Below are 20,608 nucleotides of genomic sequence, written 5' to 3'. Positions count from 1 at the left end.
TTCGAGGTGTGAATGTATGTTAAACATACATACACACTCATGCACACACATTTATATAACATGAACTGCACACATGGATACTCAGCAATCAAGAGTCAGGGATAGAAGTAACAATACACCAGAAGAGAAGTAGACAGAAAGCTCTACCCGGATGACAAGAAGCAATTTTGCAACCTATAGAGTGTCTCAAATAATTCTGTAATCCTGTTTTGCTAGCTTGCTACATCTGTATGTGACTTGAATTTAAAGTTGTTGGATTCCTTGGAAACAGAAGAGTTGGGCTAGCTAAATGTGCTTACCTGAGATCCCAGAGTTGATTATAATCAAAGAGCTGGGCAGATCAGTAATGGGTTTATAATTGCTATACAGCTTCTTGCAAATTTGTAGGAAAACTTTATTAAGTCTTTCATTCCCTAGTAAAAATGTTGAAGTTTGTTAGTTTTTGCTGAATGCAGACTTGATTTTTATATTAAACTGGATTTATTAAAACGATTTGTAAGCCTGGCAGCTGCTTCCATGTCTTGATGTTTAAAAGTTCAAATCAGCACCCTAGAACCACCCTCCCACCCCAGCCTGTCCCATCCTACCCCATACCACCCATTCTTATCCCATCCCATCTCATCCTGCCCTGTCCCATCCTGTCGCATCCCATCCCCCATTCGTTATTTTTTGAAATTGTTTAAAAAATACTATTCTATGAAGCCTCCCTGGGGATCCTCTTATGAAAAATGACCGACTGCCTTTGCTGATACTGCTGCTTGCGTCGTTTTCGTTTGTCACACTGGCACAGCAGCAGCATCTTGAATGTGTTTCTGAATGTTTTGTTACACAGTGCATAGCACACGGGGTTCACCGTGCTATTGATGTAGCAAAGCCAGTACCCCAGGTTCCAGAAAGTTTTGGGGATACAGTTGCAAAAAGTGTTCACCAGAACCATGATGTTATATGGGGTCCAGGTAATGATGAAGGCAAGCAAAATGGCACTGAGTGTCTGTGCTGCTTTCTTTTCTTTGATAAGTGACATTCGTTTTCGCTTTGTGATCTGACTTCTGGTCTTCAAGGCAAACTTTTTGGCCAGAGTTGCTTCCTTAAAGGATAAAGGCAGGGCTGCAGATGTCTTGGTCACTGATGAAATGCCATCAGGTGCTGTGGTTGTCTCTGCTGACCCTGGCTGAACCGGAAGCTTAGCAAAGCTCTTTTGGAAATTTCCACCGTCCTGAACACTTTTGGGAGGGTGCAATTTTTTAGGTTTCTTTTCCTTCAATTCCGTGTCGGACTTCTGCAGTTCATCCCCTGACTCATGCAAGTCTTCTGAGGAAGGCAGCTTCGTAGAATTGAGGATGGTGCTGTGACCAGGGAGCTTCAGCACAATTGAGTAGATGGCCCTGGTCTCTGCGGTGATGTCTTCTTCGTCGGAGGAGGCTGAATTTTCAAGGGAGGCGGCAGCGTCGTTGTTGTTCCAGCTGTCGCTGCTGCTGTGCTCTTGGTCCCCCTGGTCCGTGCTGGGTTCCCAGCTCTTCATCGTGAGCCAGAAGTGGCAGGGTCTGTATTTCCTCCGGGTGGAACGTTTGGTGCTCTGCCCTTGCAGCTCGTAGCTGCTGCAGCTGCGGGAGCTGCCCGCCTGGTGCACAAAGCGCGCTGCCTCCGCTTCGCTGCCCGAAGCCTGGAGCCCTGCTAACTCTTTGGTGCGTTTCTCGGTCTCCTTGTAGATCCTCCAATACAAAATACTCATAATGGTGACTGGCAAGTAAAAGGCAGCTATGGCAGTGCCAAAAGTGATGATAGGTTCGCTTAGAAACTGGATGAAACATTCATCGGGAGGCACAGTCCTTTTCCCGACAAAATACTGCCAGAACAAGATGGCAGGGGCCCAAAGGACAAAAGAGATGACCCACGCCAAACCAATCATCACCCCAGCCCTTTTGGTTGTTCGTTTGGCTCTGTAGGTAAGTGGCCTAGTGATGGAAAAATACCTGTCAAAACTTATGACGAGGAGATTCATGACAGAGGCATTACTGGCAACGTAGTCAATGGAGAGCCAAAGGTCACAGGCCAGGTTTCCCAAAGCCCAGTGGTCCATGATGATGTATGTGGTGAAGAGATTCATGGAAATAACACCGATGATCAAATCTGCACAAGCAAGACTCAACAAGAAGTAGTTGTTGACTGTTTTCAGTTGTTTGTTAACCTTAAATGAAACAATCACTAGGATGTTTCCTATGATGGTCACCAGTGCAATGATCCCAGTGAGGAACGCAATCAAAACTACTTGCCAGACAGCGTGCCCACCCAGAGGGTCTTTGTTTGTGACATTTAGGGACATGTTTGTTGATTCCACAGTGGAGAAGGAGAAACTCTCTGTGGTCTGAGGGAAGTCATAGCTGCCAATGAGCGACGCTGCTTCATCGTGGAGTCCCGGTCTGTGCGAATCTCTCTTCCAGAAGGAGCTCACATTTGAAAACAGGGGCGAGGCTGAACTGTTATTTTGCATGATCATTGTGGCTCTCTGACATAGTCTGCAGCAGGGAAAAAGCAAACAAACAAACAAAAAAACCCATTAAAAAATCAAGGATGATAAATAGATAATCATCCACAAAGTCAAACATAAAATCCCTTTAGCACTTTGAAAGATGGCTTTAAAAGCCAAGCTGCTGGTGACACGTCCCAAGTCAAACCTGTATATGGTAGCACTCAGTTTACAACTGAGCTTTTTGTAGTAATCATGTTTCTCTAAAAACTTATAGTTACTGAAGAACCAAAACACCAGTCGAAAACACTAGGTCCAAAGGAGGGCAACCAGGCTGGTGAAGGGACTCGAGCACAGACCCTATGAGGAGAGGCTGAGAGAGCTGGGGCTGTTCAGTCTGGAGAAGAGGAGGCTCAGGGGAGACCTCATCGCTGTCTACAACTACCTGAAAGGAGGTTGTAACCGGGTGGACGTTGGTCTCTTTTGCCAGACGACTTTCAACAAGACAAGAGGACACGGTCTTAAGTTGTGCCAGGGGAAATTTAGGTTAGATATTAGAAAGAATTTCTTTACGGAGAGAGTGATCCGGCATTGGAATGGGCTGCCCAGGGAAGTAGTGGATTCTCCGTGTCTGGAGATATTTAAAAAGAGACTGGATGTGGCACTCAGTGCCATAGTCTAGCAACCGCAACGGTGGTAAAAGGGTTGGACTCGATGATCTCTGAGGTCTCTTCCAACCCAGCCAATTCTATGATTCTATGATTCTATGAATTTGAGCCTGCAGTAGTATTAAAATGCCCCCAGGCAAATTTGGACCTGCAGTAGTACTAAAATGCCTTCCTTTAACTTTTAATTAAAACTGTGCCTGGTGAATCTCCCCTGAACTCTCCAACTCATCAGTGCACTGTCCTGGAGCCTTCAAATACAAAAAGTCAGGAACACAAATCCTCTAAGTCTGAATGCAGTGCTGGTCCCCAGTGCTGTCCTGGCACTTGCAAGAGACAGCGCCAGCCACTGCTGCTCCCGCCTACATCTTATGACAAACAAAAATATTGTTGGGTCTTTCCTTAAAGTACAGAGACACAAACCAGGACTGTGTCGAGATACTCTGAACTTGTGAGGCTGCAAGGATACTTTTGTCTACATTTTGGCTACCTGATAAAGGTACTAAAAGTTCTCATTAGCACTTTTTGCACATACTGCTATTAGTTTTTTCATGCACATTTTATACTTCAATCAAGGGTTTTGTACATCTAATGACTTCAAAATGTCTCCAGGGCAACACATGTTAAAATTTCCTTTGAAAATATGGCCTCTAGAGTCAGGAAAAAAATTTTGGCAGAGCAATCATTAAATACTTTAGGAAAAGAGGGAAGAAGCTTGAAAGAGATTCATAATTAAGCCTTTTTTTTTTTTTTTTTCCTCAACTATATATGTAAGATGAAGACATACTCAGAATAAGGAATTTGAATTTTCCTTATTTAATTAATTTGTCAACTGCCTAGATTCACTGTAATAAATCGTGTCATCCAGAAGCAAGAATCCCAAAGAAAAAGTCCATAGCTGATTGTAAATCCTGGACAAAATGTTTGTTTTCTAAATGTGAATGCTTTTGGAGTCATTATGATACGCTGGCATGGGATACATGAAAATTTGGAGCAATTGTAATAATTTCAAAAAAGAAAAATAGTAATAATTCTATAAACTGCCAACACTGATAACTTTGATCTCCTTAAAAAAAATATATTTTTTTAAATTAAAGTATGCTGTAACTAACATTTTAGCAAAAGCTTTGACATCCCAACTTTTCTTTTCTTTGCAAGGTTGATATCAAATAAGTACACAGTTTTGCATGAAATTTCAGGCAAAAAGAAAATCTGTGAAGCTGTTTCTCTAAATTGTTCTATATTTTTTACCATTGCATTGCTTTGCATTGCTTTCCCAATAAATTCTAAGCAAACTGTGCTGATACAATTCCACTATGTCCTTACCATCTGCTAGACAAGCTGTGGGACTCAACAGATTTGACTTTTTTTTTTTTTTCCCATCAATACATACTCCTGCACTCAAGCTACCCATGCAGCTTGTGTAGTTGTGGCCATCAGGGATGCAGCAACACATCCTCACACATCTTCACTGCTCACTACCATACTGTTCCAGAGAAGCTGCTGTGGTCAAATCTGCACTCTGTGAGAGAGATGGACTCATCCCACCTGTGCTAATGAGATGAATGTCTGCAGAAAGGAATTTTCAAGAAGTCAATCACAGGTCTGGATAAGAAGCAAGCTCTTTTTTTCATTCACACCCTCCCAGGCACACTCATACCGGCTCACTCATTTGTCTTGACAAAACACAGCATTCTCTTAGATGTCTATAAAAATAGAGATGCTACATACTCAAAAATTATAAATGGTCTTCACTTTCCATCTGTCTTGCATGGAAACCCAATGTACAATGAGATTCTCTTGAAGTAGATAGTAAAGCAATATTCAAGTTTGGCTTGGCCCTTCTAATACGTGGGTGAAACAAAACCAGAATTCACTTGTGAACAACCCCATAAGCAAGTGCTGACAATGTTCTTGCCAGTTGCTTATGAGCCAGAGTGGTTAAACACAGTGGGGAAAAAGCCTTGGACTCAAGCAAGATTGCTGGAAACCATCCTGCTTGCAGTGTTTTACTTAAAAGCAGGCATCTCTTCCAGAGATGTCAAATCTGATGAGGTCAAAACTGTAACAATATAAGAGAGATCGGAAATAATGATATTTGCTAAATATATGCCAGAAATGATTAATTTTATAAGGTGCAGACCATCCTTTGCTGATATTAGGAACAGGGAGCCAAGAACGAAAGCCAGAAGGCATTTTCTCCACAGAAGTACATTTGTAAAAACTTTACAAGGTACCATCCAGCACAGTAAAGTATTGATTGGGAAGTCTGACAAGTAAGTTTAGATGGTAATCATTATGCTGTTTTTTCATTAAAAAAAAAGGCATTCTGGTGTCTGCTACTACACAAGAAGGGACCAAGCAAAACATACTGATAAAGGAAAAAAAAAAAGTGATAAAGAAAAAAAAAATGTTCATTACAGGGCACAGAATAAAATCCAACATCACTTTCTTTTTCATTGCATAACACAACCATAAACAGAAGTGTTAGCTTTGAAAGTCCAAAACAACTATCCCTTAAAAGATGTAAACAATCTTGCAAAATTAATGTGCAAGTGCCTCACTATCTACCACTGAGTCCATAAAATGAGAATGAATGCTCCTTAATTGTAGACTTTGAAATGGAATTTCAATGGAAATTAACCAATAAATCCTTTCAGAAATCCTGTGCTTCAAAATACTTCTTTCAGATGCTGAGCGAGTGCTGGAGCCAAGCTTTTATTTTTTAGATTAGTTCTCCCATCCCTCAAGTACAAAGCAATTTCTCTAAGCCACTGCTGCAATGCACAGTCCTAAGCAGTCCAGTAACTGAGACAGAGAAAAGACTGAGAGCAACCCACTGACACATCCCTGATGGCTTTTTGGACTCCTCAGGCATAAAAGGCATCACTAATCTCACACTCACTGGACTATTTGACAAAGTAGAATTGCTAGCAGGATGATGCTGACATTCCTTTGTTATTCTGCCTCTTCTACAAGCTCCTGTAATTTAACTGTTTCATTAAATAAAAAATGTATTACCCACATGTTCATCTGCATAGCAAAAACCCTGTCTAGCACTACCACTGCTGTACAGGGAAAGAGGTGTCCTGGGACCAGCAAAAAGGGCAGTAGTGCAGCCTGCCAGCACCTGCTCCAGAAAGATCAACCTGCATCCAAGGAGGAAAGCAGCCCCAAATATTATGGTAAAACAGTACAGCAGAGTTTGAGTGAGGCAAAGAAACCAAACTGTGAAATAATTATTGTTTTATGTACCAGGATAAGAGTTTACAAATCACTGGTATGATACACTACATTACAATTTCAGGGAGTTACAAAGGAAAGTCTCTCTAGGAAAAGAGAAAAGGAAAAGGAAAGCCCAAGAATATATAATTACTTACCTAAGATTACTACTATGCTATTCATGGTGATTTCAGTTTTTAAAACGATTGTTTCTGCTTTTTAAGAAAACCTTATGAAAGGTACAGGTCAGAGAACACCACAGGCAATGTACACATTCTAGCATTATTTAGAAAAATTAGAGGCACAGTACAGGCAACAGCTATACAAACATTGGCATAAAACCCTCCCAATACACCCCTGTTCCCTGCTCCACTGGAGACATGGAGATATCAGATATCCCACTGATATCCATTGAAAGGGAGGGAGAAAGCAGCAACAGAAATTATCACTAATTTTAGAAAATGGGTATAGCACAGATATGAAAGCTTCACTTTTTGGAAATGCCTTATTCATTGTGCAGTGCTGCAGATAGGAAGTAAAATAGAAATAGAGAAGAAGAAGATTTCTGTCAGACACCTTTACTGCATTTCATTGCTCTCTGCTTATTCCCTATTGCAGCAGTTGTGTGAATACCTCACATTTCAATATACTGCATTTTTTCCATTTTTTCCACTCCTTAAGCCTTCCAATTCACAGACACACAGACTTCATGTTTGCAGAGAAGTCTGTTTTCTTGCTGTCTGTAAAGAACTCCATGATGTATTTTCCATGAAGTCAGAGAGCATTCTATGAGCTTGACTGCTTGGGAGCTTCAAACTGGCAAACCTTTAAGACTGAAGAATTTCACATCTCATCTCTTCACAAAGACAAGAAAATTGCTCACCTTATTTTTCTGTTGTCCTCTGCACTGCTATTGTATACACATGAGCCTAAACATCACAGAACTCTTTGCAGTGGATTATAAACCTGTTTTCCAGCATGAAGAATGCTATTGGTTATACCATTGAATTTAAACATGATAAAACACTGAGATGAAAGAAGAATATCAGTAATTTAATTATCTCATTTTCTGGGAGGCATGCAAATTTTTCCTTTGATTAAAAAAACTATCTACCTTGGAAACTTCACTTCAGTATTTTATTATATATACACACTTTTTTTCATGGTGTTTTTTAAAATTTTATTAATTAATTAATTAATTATTATTTATTTATTATTTATTTATTTTATTTATTATGTCAAATCAAAATCATGACCTAAACTTTCACTGTGAACTCCACAGATAATTCTCCCAAACGGGTATTTAAAGATCATTTTAAATATTGGTCAAGTGAAATAAAGTAATGGCAATTCTTACATTTAACTTTATTATCCTCCTAGATGTTGCTAAGTGCTAGAATATCTCGAATACACATGGAAAAATATGTGCCTAAATATATAGAAAAAAAAATATAAGCCTTTTAGGTTGATTTCTCCACATTTACTAAAAGAGCATCTTCCTCTTAAAAAATCATATTTGAGCAAATTAATTTAAATAGCCAATTACCAATGCTAGATAAAGCAGGTACATTTTACTGTTAGTCATTCTTGCATACAATTTTAAATCGATATTTGATATTAATCCTAGACTTCAATAAACTTTAAAGGAAACAGCAGACCTCATTAGTAGGCCTCTCACTTATCTTTAATGAAACTGTTGTAAAAGAAAGCAATCAATTGATTATGGTATAAAAAATAAATACATTTTTGCTTTTACCTTCTGCTCACTGATAAAATATACTACCAAGGAAAACTGGAAAACAGTACAAACATTTTTCAAGTATCAAAGAAGACAGAGAGCCTGTACTCCGAGCTTTAAAGCAGCTCACTTGACACCTGACACATTCTTCTCCATTTCATTTGTCTGCAAGAAGAAAATGAAATGACAAAATGCTGTCAAGCTTTCAAAATAGAAAATTGAAAATATTTTTTTCTGGAAATCCTTTGAATGGAAGGAAAATAAATAGCCCTAATGAAAAAACATAAATAAAAACTCCAGGCACAGTTCTGATCAAAAACTGTGCTTTTTTCTTTGGAAAGTATTTTCACTTTCTTTCTACTTCAAGCTGAATCTCAGCTATTTTTGACAAACACTGTTAAAAGCAGGTGAGCTCCAGTTTGGTATTTATTTAGGGAAATAATATAAAAAAATTTTTTTACAAGAAGGTCCAATAAGAACTATCGAAGCCTCTGGTCCAGATGTCATGTTTACCTGGTGTCAGGTCTTGTTATATGAAAGATACCATTTAAATGTCTTAGATAACAGGAGTTTGAAGTTCTCTTGAATCTGAGAGAATCCTTAAAGGTTCTAAATGTTAGTTTTGCTGAGCACTACATTTTCCTCTATAACTGCAGCATGGTATGCAAGTGCTAAAAATGCAGACCACCTACTCCAGGCTTTGTTCATGATGGATGGTTGAGCAATTTTGATAGGATGCAATAAAGTGACTCAAGCAATGTTAGGAAACAATCTATTAAGGGAAATTTATTGTTACTGGCTTTGGTGATTGAAATATTATTGCTCTCTACTGCAGCAAAACCAACACTCCCACACTGGACAGATGGTTTACTTAAAAAGTTGAAAGAAAAAAAAAACCACCCACAGAACTGAGAGGTTTCATCTAGAGGAGAAAATTGCTAAGAAATAGTTATTAGTTAATGAAATCTACATAGATATTTGGGCACTGAAACTATTTATGAGGAAATTTATGACAGAAATATTTTGTCAGAATCATAGAATCATAGAATAATAGAATTGGCTGGGTTGGAAGGGACCTCAGAGATCATCGAGTCCAACCCTTTTACCACCGTTGCGGTTGCTAGACCATGGCACTGAGTGCCACATCCAGTCTCTTTTTAAATATCTCCAGACACGGAGAATCCACTACTTCCCTGGGCAGCCCATTCCAATGCCTGATCACTCTCTCCGTAAAGAAATTCTTTCTAATATCTAACCTAAATTTCCCCTGGCACAACTTAAGACCGTGTCCTCTTGTCTTGTTGAAAGTCGTCTGGCAAAAGAGACCAACGTCCACCCGGTTGCAACCTCCTTTCAGGTAGTTGTAGACAGCGATGAGGTCTCCCCTGAGCCTCCTCTTCTTCAGGCTGAACAGCCCCAGCTCTCTCAGCCTCTCCTCATAGGGTCTGTGCTCGAGTCCCTTCACCAGCCTGGTTGCCCTCCTTTGGACCCACTCCAGGACCGTGATATCCTTCCTGAACTGGGGGGCCCAGAACTGGACAATGCTTTTAATGCTTTTGCTTATTATGATATTTTATGTCATATTTTTAATGACATTTCTTATTATTTTTCTAACTAATGCTCTAAATCATGCAATCATGTTAATGTTTTAAATAATTTTAGTTAGCTTATAAGTGAAATTGGCATAGTTGGTCAGAAAACAACATTTTCACTGTATTTCTTTATTAGCTGTATTGCAGAATGGAAATTCCTAACCTCTTGAGATTTGGGGATATCCTTTTATACTGGCAATCTGATCAAAGCCTAAAAGCATACAAAATGTGCTAGTAATTTATTAAGAAATGGATCTATTGCCAGGGAGGTGAAAATCTCTGAGTGTGCCCTTTCTAGAAATTACATTTTTTGATACAATTGAAAGAAAAATGCTAGTATATGTTTGAAACAATATTTTAATACCCTAATGGAACACCTTGGTACATAATGAGGAAAAAAAGAGTAGAGTGCCTTTTTTCAACATGCCACTGGAAATATTAGTATAAATATTATGTTTTGTTATTCACCAGTATATTTTAAGTCCACCTGTCTATCTGCTCAAAAGTGTGGTTTAATACCCACTAGGTGGCACAACAGTTATTCACAAGCAGAGTCTGAACTTTGCAATAAAATGTGAATTAGTCTCTCAGAAAGCCTATGCCTTAGACAAGGGAATTGTAACAACCAAATTATGTCCGTTCCTTGCAAGAGACAGCAGCTAAAAGAAATGCATATCATCCAAATATTGGCCTGAATCAAACTTGCAGCCTAATTATCAAAAAATGTTGTGTTGTACTGGGTTTTTTTGTTTGTTTGTTTTTTAATTTTATTTTTTAATTTATTTTCTTTCTTTTTCCCCCTGGAATAGAAACATCTGAAAGTCCTGATGGAATTCTGTAACAAAATCAAAATGCCCTACTCCAAACTCTGCCCCCCTGTATGCATCCTGCCAGCAATTTGCAGTCTCTGGGAAATCAGTGGTAGCAGGCACTATGGATTTTAATGAATACAAGCAATTATTCTTTACTCAGATACATTCAAGTAATTAAATAATGCTCCAGTGCTATGCTCTCTTTTAGGGCTTCTTTGCAGGGCTGGTGTTTTTTTAGTTTTTTAAGATTGGTTGTTTGCTTTTTTGAGTTACACAGCAAGAAAACTGAAGACATGCCCAAGGAAAATAATCCTGAAAGAGGGACAGGAGGTGCAAATAAAACATTTGATGTCAGTTATTGTACATAAATGCCTATTGATAATCCTCATGGCAGACTGCTCTTCCTTCTAGCTTTTCCACTAGGTTGCCATATATTTGTGTGCTTGAGTTATCAGCCTTTTCTTCCTACTTGAAATACACTGTAAGTTTGAAGTTTTTGAACTATACTCTCAAGAAAACCCCAATTCTAATATAAAGAATACACATCCACAAATCAGTTATTTTTTTCACTGTGCAGAACAGACCTACCCTAGCCATTAATTGCAGTTGAACAGTAGAGCATGGGGTTCTTTAAGACCCTCTTACCTTATGGTTGTAGGAGGTTTGTACTAAAGGAGGCACAAGGCTGAGACAGAAAAAAGAAGGACTCACAGTGAAGTAAGTTAAATGTGGAACCTAAGTGCATTGCTAGTGCTGGCACAGGTTTCATAGAACCATAGAATCATAGAATTGGCTGGGTTGGAAGGGACCTCAGAGATCATCAAGTCCAACAAGTCCATCGAGTTTCCACAAGCTATGGAAGAGACTTATGCAGATCTTTAAAATAAAGTCACCTTAACTTGAAAGAACACTAAAAAGCTAAATCTACTAACTCACAGGCATTCCTCAACTTTTGTGGATGCAGTTTTGCAAAATGGACCATCCTGAACTGTATCTTTGAAGGTTTTGTCTGCATACTTATAAAATGCTAAAACCATTCAATCAACAAAAAAGGACATTTTTAAATTTAGCAACTGTATCTTCATCTACTAAACTACAAGTTTTCTCCTCACTGTCTAGCTAACAGTCTGGTGGTGCCCAGAGTGGTCCCTCCTGTTGCAGTTTCGTGGATACACGAGGATTCGTGTATTCTGACAGGACAAATGGAAAGACATGGAGATTTAATTACATTGGGTGCAAAGGTTGCTATCTAAGTAACAGGATTTTGCTTCTAAAACAAGACAGTAATGTGGACTCCTTTGCATTTGTTCTTTCAAGCCTACAGAACCCACCTTTTGCAAACCCTTTCTAGTCTAAGATAATCAAGCAGAGAGTTAAAGTCAGGAGTCTTAGCTAAACTGGAATGAAAATATTTCTCCCAACCTTGACAGGGTTGCTCAAATGGCAAATAGAATATATTACTTCCAGAAAGGAAGTGGGAAGCTAGAAGAAAGAGAATCTGTACCAAGGAAAAAAATAACTCCTGCCCTGAAAGGTCAGAGGAATTTTACTGCTTCCACTAAGAATAGGGAACACACACAGGATGTGGTTTCACTGAGTCCCATTGCCCCAGAAATAAGTATTAATGTTTCATTAAATATTGCCTTCCATTCATCTGCCTTTATCTTTCAGCTGCCCCATTTTCATGCTTTGGTTTTCCAGTTAGCTCTGCTTCTGGGCTGCTGTGGGTCTGTTTGACCAATTATTTTTATGATCAGGAAAGAATTCCCTATTTGGGGAGGGGATCCAGGAGGGTATTTTGTTGGTTTTTTGACCTTTCTTGGCATTCCTGAGGTGATACATGTGGCTAAAAACTACTAGGACTGAAAAGTCTTAATTAGATATCTCCAGAAATCCCTGGACTGACTCCAGATGAGATAAATGGATTCTGGGTTTCTGCTGGTGGACATCAAAGCAAAAGACAAATGGAAACCCCAGCTGCTGCTCTTGGTTCTGTACCCTCACATTTCTTGCAGCATGAAGGGTTTACTGCAGAAGGGCCAGTGGAGGTTCTGCCTTTGATTAACAGCTCAGAGAGATGCTTTAAATGCAGTATTCCCAGTTTGCAAGACTTGTGAGCTGGTTCCTGGCATTCAGTGGGAAGCTTGGACTGTAGTGTCACTGTGTTCTCCTAAAAAACCTGTCCTGTGGGCCAGGAGATGTCCTTTGGAGAGGATGAGGTGCAGCTAGGATTTTCATCAGTGTCTGGAGTACTAGGGGTAAAGGATCAACTTAAGGTGCACGTGCCTGTGTGGTAACAACTCCTAGAGCCCTGCATGAAACTTCACAAACAACAAGAATCTGGATAAAAATAAAAGGAGCTCAAATTATAAAATGGAGTAGGAAGATTGACAGAAGGTAAAAAGATTGAAAAGGTAGAGTATGGTAAAAAGATTGTTAAGATGCAATCTGGTAACATGGGAGCCTGAAGTCAGCATGGAAAGCTGGCAGAACATGCAGGCAATCATTCCTTTCAGGATAAGGATTCTTGTGTCTCAAAGTGGTAACAAAATCACTTGAAATAAAAAGGCATTTCTCCTTTAGTTGGAGCAGCACTTCTGTCATCAGTCCTCTCTCATCTTATAGAAGTACCAAGGGAGGCTACTACAAACACAGTTCCAGTTAGGAGAAGAGTCCAGGTAGGCTGGAGTGAAAATGTCAAGAAAAGCTGGGGCTCATAACCCCCTCCTACAGAAATCAGCATGTTCAGTGATGAATTATTCATAATTTAGCAAGGAAAAATAATTGCCTAAGAGTTGCTCTATCTGAAAGAACCAAAATTTTTGTTTGTCACAGAAGAAATAAAAATTTAAAGAGCAGAAGGGAAGAGCAAAGCTTCTGTTAATAATAATAGAATTCCAAACAGCAAGAGGAGTGCTCAGAGTGGTTTTGGCATATATTCTAGGCAAATTAATGTCTTATATCTCAAATGTGTGACTGCAAAAGTGCCAGTGAAGAGAAGCCCCACTGCCTTCCAGACTTTCAGAAAATGCAGACCTTTCATTAAATAAGTTAAAAACAAGCAAAAGCCCTCACACAGTTTAGTTTTACACCATTTCAGCTGAGACTGAGATCTGTTTGCAGAAACATGAAGAACAGAGCTTCAAAAGTGAATCAGGTTTCTAAAGATGCTATGGAGGGGGGCAGCAAGCTGAGGCCAGGGGATGGCAGATGAATGTATAAGCCAAGTCCTTCCTCCTGCCACTCTAGCTGCTGCAGAACAAGTGCCTGAGCAAATCCAACATGGTTCCTCCTGAATCAGTCATGGCACGGGACCTCTTTGGTCCGGTAGCTTTTATGAGGCAAAGGAGTCAGGGAAAATTCCATGTCAGCAAAGCATAAAGGCATTAAAAATGACAGCCAAGAAAAAGAAAAGCTACTCATTCCCAGGCCTATCTTCACATCAGTGAATTGCTGTAGAAAAAGAAAGGCACAGACAAGCAGTGGCCCAGCTGATAGACTGAACCCTTGGGGATACCAGGAGGTAGCTAAAAGACCCTGGGAGCCCCAGAGGCTCCTTGGAACTTGGGAGGCAGCAGTGGTTGTTAGGTAGAGGTTGTATGGTATCCAAATAAACCCATGGGCACATGAAAATGCATTGTCTGGATTTATCTGTATGCACACATTATACAGGGGGAGAGGGCTCATTTTACTATTAGAAATACAGGGGGAGGAGAAAAGTGAAGTAGCTCCTCAAGTGGCTCCGTGTTGAAATGTGATGACAGAGTGGAGTCTGCATCCTGACTGCCTTCTTTAGCTTTTCTTTTCAAATGAAACTCATATTTTAGAGGTAACTAATAATTTACCATGGGTTAGTCCAGAAGTGATGCTCAAAGCATAAAACAATGTTATTATGAAAGTGAATGTGTGAATATTGTGTTAACATTTGAAAAGCCTTGGTCTTCAGGAGGTCAAACACTGCTGCATTGTATGATTATTGCCAGGCATAGCCAGGGAAGACTGAACAGCACAGGAATGTGCCTGAGCTGCTATATTTATGCACCCCATTTCTAGCAAAGCAAGATTTTTTTGTAATCCTTTTAGCTATAAGGATCCTTCATCCTGAGTTCTTCTGTGGCCCTCAAAGTATTGTTCTCAGATGTAAAAACAATCAAACAAACAGGGAAAACACAACCACTGTTCCCTGCTTTGCTTCCCTTGGTGGTACAGCAGAGCTCAAAGGTGCTTGTACACAAAACATTCTATGTTCATAAATCCCTCATGACTTTACAGGTTATGAGAACTATTACATCAGTGGTCAGTTAAAAAAATCTGTATTCCTACTGTCCCAGAAATGAAGCAGTTTTTAGCATTTCAGGTTTGGGCCCAAGAGAGATTTTGATATTTCTTTCTAAAAATGTTAGAGAAAGACTTCAGGGCATGAAATACAAGAAGATACTCATGGAAAATGAAAAACAGTGTGAATTGGGTGTCCACCCTGTCTCTGCCCTAAAGGATTCTTTGCTTTTCAGTATTAGTTATATTGCCACTTTAACTCTGTCCAAATTGTTTCAATACTTTGAGCCTTCAAAGATGACTCATTAGAACAAGATCACTTATATCAGGAGGATGTATTATTTTCTCTTGGAGCACAAGAAGGCTGATTTAAATTTGTAATGGTAAATTGAACTATAGATGTGAACAGGATCCATAATCACAAACTGTTGTCTCCTGTCAGAGACCAAAAACACTGTATGGACCTTTGCTTCTTAGGATTGCAAAGCTAAAAAAGTGTTTCAGGGAGATGCAGAACTGGAACTTTTTATCAAACAACATTAGTAATTCTGAGCAGAGAAAAAAGAAACAACACTGCCATGGTCCCTGAATACAATAATTTTAACACAATAATGTATGTTATAAAATACACTTTATTTATTTATTAATTTTGTTCTAAAAGTGGTTTTAGTCCACATTAGGTCAGAACCAACTATCCTGTCTATGGGGACCTCCAGTAGTGACAAACTTCATCAGGTTTAAAAAAATTCATAAGTTTAATACATTATCAGGGGGAAAAAACCTAAGGTGCATCAGCCCAGGTATATTGGCATCTGAAGGTACTTTAATTATTTACTTTTTGCATACATGACTGAGTATGAAGGATTTAGTTGAATTACTCCATCATCAGTACAGCACACAGCAGGATTTTCTACAGTTTTTGTTGTATTGTGAGTTTATCATGAAAATGCTAGATTTCCCTGCCATTCTCAATGCTGCATGCCAAAAGTACATTTGATAACTAAATGCTTGATGAAAATTAAAGCATTGGGGTACCAATCCATCACTGAAAAGTACCTATTGACTTTTAATAGGCATTTAGCATTCAGAGTCTCTAGATTTTTTTCAAAAATCCTTCAATTTGAGCAAATGTGGCTCAATTTCAGGAATTCAATTTATCTGCATTTCTACTGAGGTTAGTGATAAATTATGAATTTGCACAGGAATTCCACAGTCTTGAAGGAAGTAATACTAACTTAATTATTGACACTTTAATATTAATTGTTGCCAGAGAACTGGTTAGAATTTCAAGAGGCAAAATATATCCTTGAGGGACCATTCTGAATCCCAGTCATTCTGCTAGGTATTAATATTTACCTTAGCTTTTGAAATGGAAACTAGTGCTTAAATCTCACTGCTGCCTATTTGCTTCTTCAAATGCCTGGGTTTACACATCAATTCCTCCTGATAATCTTTTTTGCTGTTTCATGGTGTTTCCAGCTGAAAATGTATCCATATGGTCAGTATCCAAGCTTTAGATTCTTAGTGAATACAAATAATCTTCAGGATTGATGTAAACCTCTCAGTACCCCCCCTATACTGTCTGTGCTTTCAGCTACAAGAGAAATGTCCCACATCTGCAGCTGCAGAATACTAAAAGTCAAAATGAGGGTTTTCATGGCACATTTCTGCCCTTTCATCTGTCTTTTATCACTTATTTACTCACGGGAGAAAGTGACTTTTCCTGCCAAGGTAGAGGTAAATTGTGTCAGACAAGGGCAAAAAAAATAAAATAAATTCATTACTCCACCAGAGGAAACAATTTCTGAGACACAAAGTGTCAGCAGAAATAAGTGTCTACTGTTCACTCCCATGACCTTATTCAAAGAGGCCCAGTAAACCACATAGCCTTTTGCTATTAGAAATAATTTTCAAATTATGAGGTTTAGATGAATCAGTTTTTCACTAGAGCCTCTCTACCCATCAACACTTGTTTTTCCTTTTATAATAAAAAGGGAAAAGCTTTTCTGAGAAGGAGAAATACAAATGTGTGTTCTACTTGTAAAAATGTGAGAGTTGGGAAATAATAAATGTTGTAATTGGAAATATTGTCAATTCCAGTGCTGCAAGATCTTACACTGCATTTATTTCAACACACTTTGTAATTTCCACATTGGTTTGTTTTTTTTTTTTTCTATTTCAGCTTTTTAGCACATTCACAAAGCCTCTCACCCCTCTTATTTTGTAACACAGAAGAAGAAAAAGATTGAAAGCAGCCTTAGTATTATTTAGACTGCAACATTTTCCTATTGGAGAGGACAAAATTATTACTATTGGAGTCATGAAAACAAGACATACAGGTTAGCTGGCATGGGCAAAGAGAAAGCCAGATGGAGATGGAGAGCACACTTAACCCCTAGAATAAGAAGGAAGAGAGAGAAATTCTGGTTTCAGAGGAGAAAAATGGATGATATTTAAAGCTCCAGCCTAATATGGTCTCTAGTACAGGAATGTTTCAGGGATTCATGGAGATGTGGCTTATAGGGAGCTCAACTTCAAGAGATTCAGGGGTTTTGAGCCTTATCCAGTGCACAATTTCTCTAGAGTTAATAACACATTTGAGAGCCCTTAGTACCCAAAGGAGATGAAAGGTTGGGATTTCACTCTCTTTTTGTGTCAAAAAACCAGCTATGAGAGGTTTTCAGGGTTTCAGGTGTGGGCTCTGAATCCCAAGTTCCTGAGCAGTAACTACAGTGTGCTTTCAGCTGGCTGCCCTGCTGGGTGGGAATGTCACTCAGGAAAAGTAAATTTCCAGTTATGGTAGGTCAGAGTTCACTTGAGACTGTCAATGAGATTTGCTCAGCTTTTTTTTTTTTTTTCATTTATTCATTGCAACTTCTGGGCAGATATCAAGCCAACATCACGACTGGAAGAGATGAATCTGAGTAATCATGTCAGAGCTGATGGCACTTCCAGTGCTTTGCTCCAGTGAGAGGCAGGGAGCTCCAGCCAAAACGTAAAGACATAAGTGGAGAGAAATTCAGCCCTGCTAGCAAGCTGAACAGGGATAAGTGATGGGCATGCACACACAGCAGGATTCTGGGATGCCTCATTTTAGCAGTAATTGGAAAATGAACCCATGTGGCTTCCCTTTTTATCACTCATTTTCCTGTCTGCTTGGCCATTTCTCAGTCTGAATCATGTCCATATTACAATCTTAATTCATAACACTTTAAAAAAAAAACCACAAAAACAACCCACAACCAACCCATCAATATTAAATACGAATGTCTTACTACTAACCTAGGGAATGAACAGAAATAATTTCTCCATTAGAAGGCTTCTTCAAGGCATCTTTTTCCATTAATTAATTTTCCTTGTAATGTCCATTTCACTTTAATAGAAGGAAGTGAAATTCAAGCAAATTCAGATCACTTAATGATCCAGCAGGTGCAGATTAGAAGTGGATGGCAACCAAATTCTTCTTTCTTTTGGAATTAGAAAATTATTTTTTTTTTAATTCTAACATGTAAAGAAATTCCAAATAACTCAACAAATCATTTGGTTCCCTTGAACCTGTAAAAAAAAGTCCATAAGTCAACACTTCCCAGTAAAATGACCTATTAAAGCATCTTGCCCTGCACATACTTAAGTAGAAGTTGAAGAAGTCAATAGTTTACAGTGGGCTCTGTTCCTAAAAGAAATCACTGATGTGCCATTCTGCACGTCACTTTAATCCCTTATTTTTATAAATAGGTAAAACATCCATTTACCTAATCATGATGTCCAAGTCTCAGCTGAATTATTCCTAAGACATATTCATGTATTTGGAAGAAAACTCCTTAAAGCTAATAGGAAATAGATAATAGCTATTTAATTTGACCTTTTCCTTAAAACCAGGTAAATATCAAACCTGAGTTTGCAAGTCTAGATGAAATTTGATTTGAGAAATCCAACTGGAATACCAATACTTTGGCAGCATTTGAACAGTGCTATAGCACCTGAGAACAGCCACGCAGCAGGACCCAATTCTGCTCATGTGCAATAGTGTGGACATCAATTGTGCAAGAAAACTTAGGGTGGAAATTCAGAACATTCAGCAGGGTAAAAAGTTGCCAGCAACTAGATTAATCAATTGGTACTTATCAGCTCATGGGACTTGGCAAGATATCTCTCTGCAAGCTTTCTGCTAAGCCATAAAGCCTGAAATCCAACCTTCAGAGGGTTTTGTATGGGAGACTCCCACGGGCTCTGTGTGGACATTCCCTTGTGTTCAGAGCCTTCCTGGACTGACTCTTCCCTCTTCATTATTTGTCTTACTGGACAGCTCAAGTTCATCACTTCCAAGCTGCACTTTCATGCTCTTAATTGATTTGCACTTCAATTTTAATAACAGACAATAATCTCCTTTTCATAATTTTCTTCTGTTTGCCTTAAGATCTTTACCTTAATATCTCTTAAGTATACACACACATGGAAGGGTCCTTATACCTGTGCTAATACAACTTTTATGTAAATTTGTACTGACCTTTCATTTTCATTTCTGCTCATTTCCATCCGTACAAAACAGGAACAAAACCCAACTGCTGTTATTTGTGATTTATTCTAATAACTCAGAGATGCAAATAAGTTCATAAAGTGCAAAGTAGCAAAGAAAGATTATTTTTCAATTGTTTCCTTTCTGAGAAAATGTGATTAGGTCTGGTTCATAGTAAATTAAAGACAGCATTTATGTCTTCATTCAGAATGCACCCAACAGAAAACAATCATTTTCAAATATGCTTGCCTATATACAAGTGTTTGTTCCCCTACAACTTTAGAATTGTCAGGTACAGAATGGATTTTGAAAAATTCATCAACAATCTGCATCAAAACTGCATTAAAGGTACAATGCACCAAAACTGCCATATATTCTAAATTTTAAGTACTCAAGAGGAAAATAATGATCTGTAAAGCATAAACTTTATGTGCATTTACAGAGGATGAAGGCAAGATTTCTTTGTTTCCCTCAGAGCACTCCTGCTAATGGCACTTTATTACCAGGGACAGGTTAATCAAGGCTGGGCATAGAAATCAGGAGTGAAGATATGCATGTGAAAGTATGTTAAGTCACATACACACACACATATATATATATACATATATATACATCCATCTCTATCAGAATATCTTCTTAGTGATTATGGAATATGCAAGAAACTAGAATAGAATGGTATCAATTGTACTATTTATACACACCAGTTTTGGTTTCATCATTTTTTTGTAAGACACAAGTCAAATGAGAAATAAATAGGAAGAAAAGGACTACAGGACTCCAAAGATCTGCTACAACTATTCCATGAGCAACACAGTGAATTTATCAGTGAATTTCTACTTCTTATTAGTTTTCTGTGCCTTTAGGAGGAATCAGGTCTTCCTAATGTAATGTTTTCCTGTAGCAGTGACAGGAGGCAGGCTGCAATGAGATTCCTTCTTTACTCCCTGAAAACTTATTCCAGAGGATACTCCACACAGGCTGTTGAGCAATAAATGCCTTTGCTCACCTTGTTACTTTATCAAGTGCTTGGTACCTCTTTCTGCACTGACATTCCATGAACCTGACTTAGAGAAAGCAGCACCTGGAATTGCATCTCTCTGCACAAACAGGGGACCAGCAGCTTTTTGCAGTTTCTTCTTTCATGGACACTAATTTAATTGATGAGGATTTTCTAGGTGGTAGTGGAGATTCCATATGTAAAACCTAGAAGCATTTTGTTCATTTTATAGTGTGCCCTATGCCTTGCACTGCTTCAACAGTAGTGATACACGTTGCCACAAAGGCAGAAAACTCTTTCAAGGTTCTGAACTGAAATTTTGCC

The 20,608-nt window shown here is 38.7% G+C and overlaps 1 protein-coding gene across 1 annotated transcript in view; it reads right to left on the bottom strand.

The window, feature by feature from the left end:
* Positions 1 to 561: 561 nt before the first annotated feature.
* The window catches only part of CHRM3 (cholinergic receptor muscarinic 3), a 105,608-nt gene continuing 85,561 nt past the window's right edge, over positions 562 to 20,608 (bottom strand). The window contains exon 2 of the mRNA XM_030447882.1: positions 562 to 2,516. Coding sequence (XP_030303742.1) covers positions 695 to 2,516 — 1,822 coding nt within the window. The 3' untranslated portion in view covers positions 562 to 694. The remainder of the gene's footprint in view (positions 2,517 to 20,608) is intronic.

The sequence above is a fragment of the Calypte anna genome, chromosome 3 (assembly GCF_003957555.1).
Source record: "Calypte anna isolate BGI_N300 chromosome 3, bCalAnn1_v1.p, whole genome shotgun sequence".
In the NCBI taxonomy this organism is placed as follows: Eukaryota; Metazoa; Chordata; class Aves; order Apodiformes; family Trochilidae; genus Calypte; species Calypte anna.
This window is presented reverse-complemented; position numbering and strand designations above follow the sequence as displayed.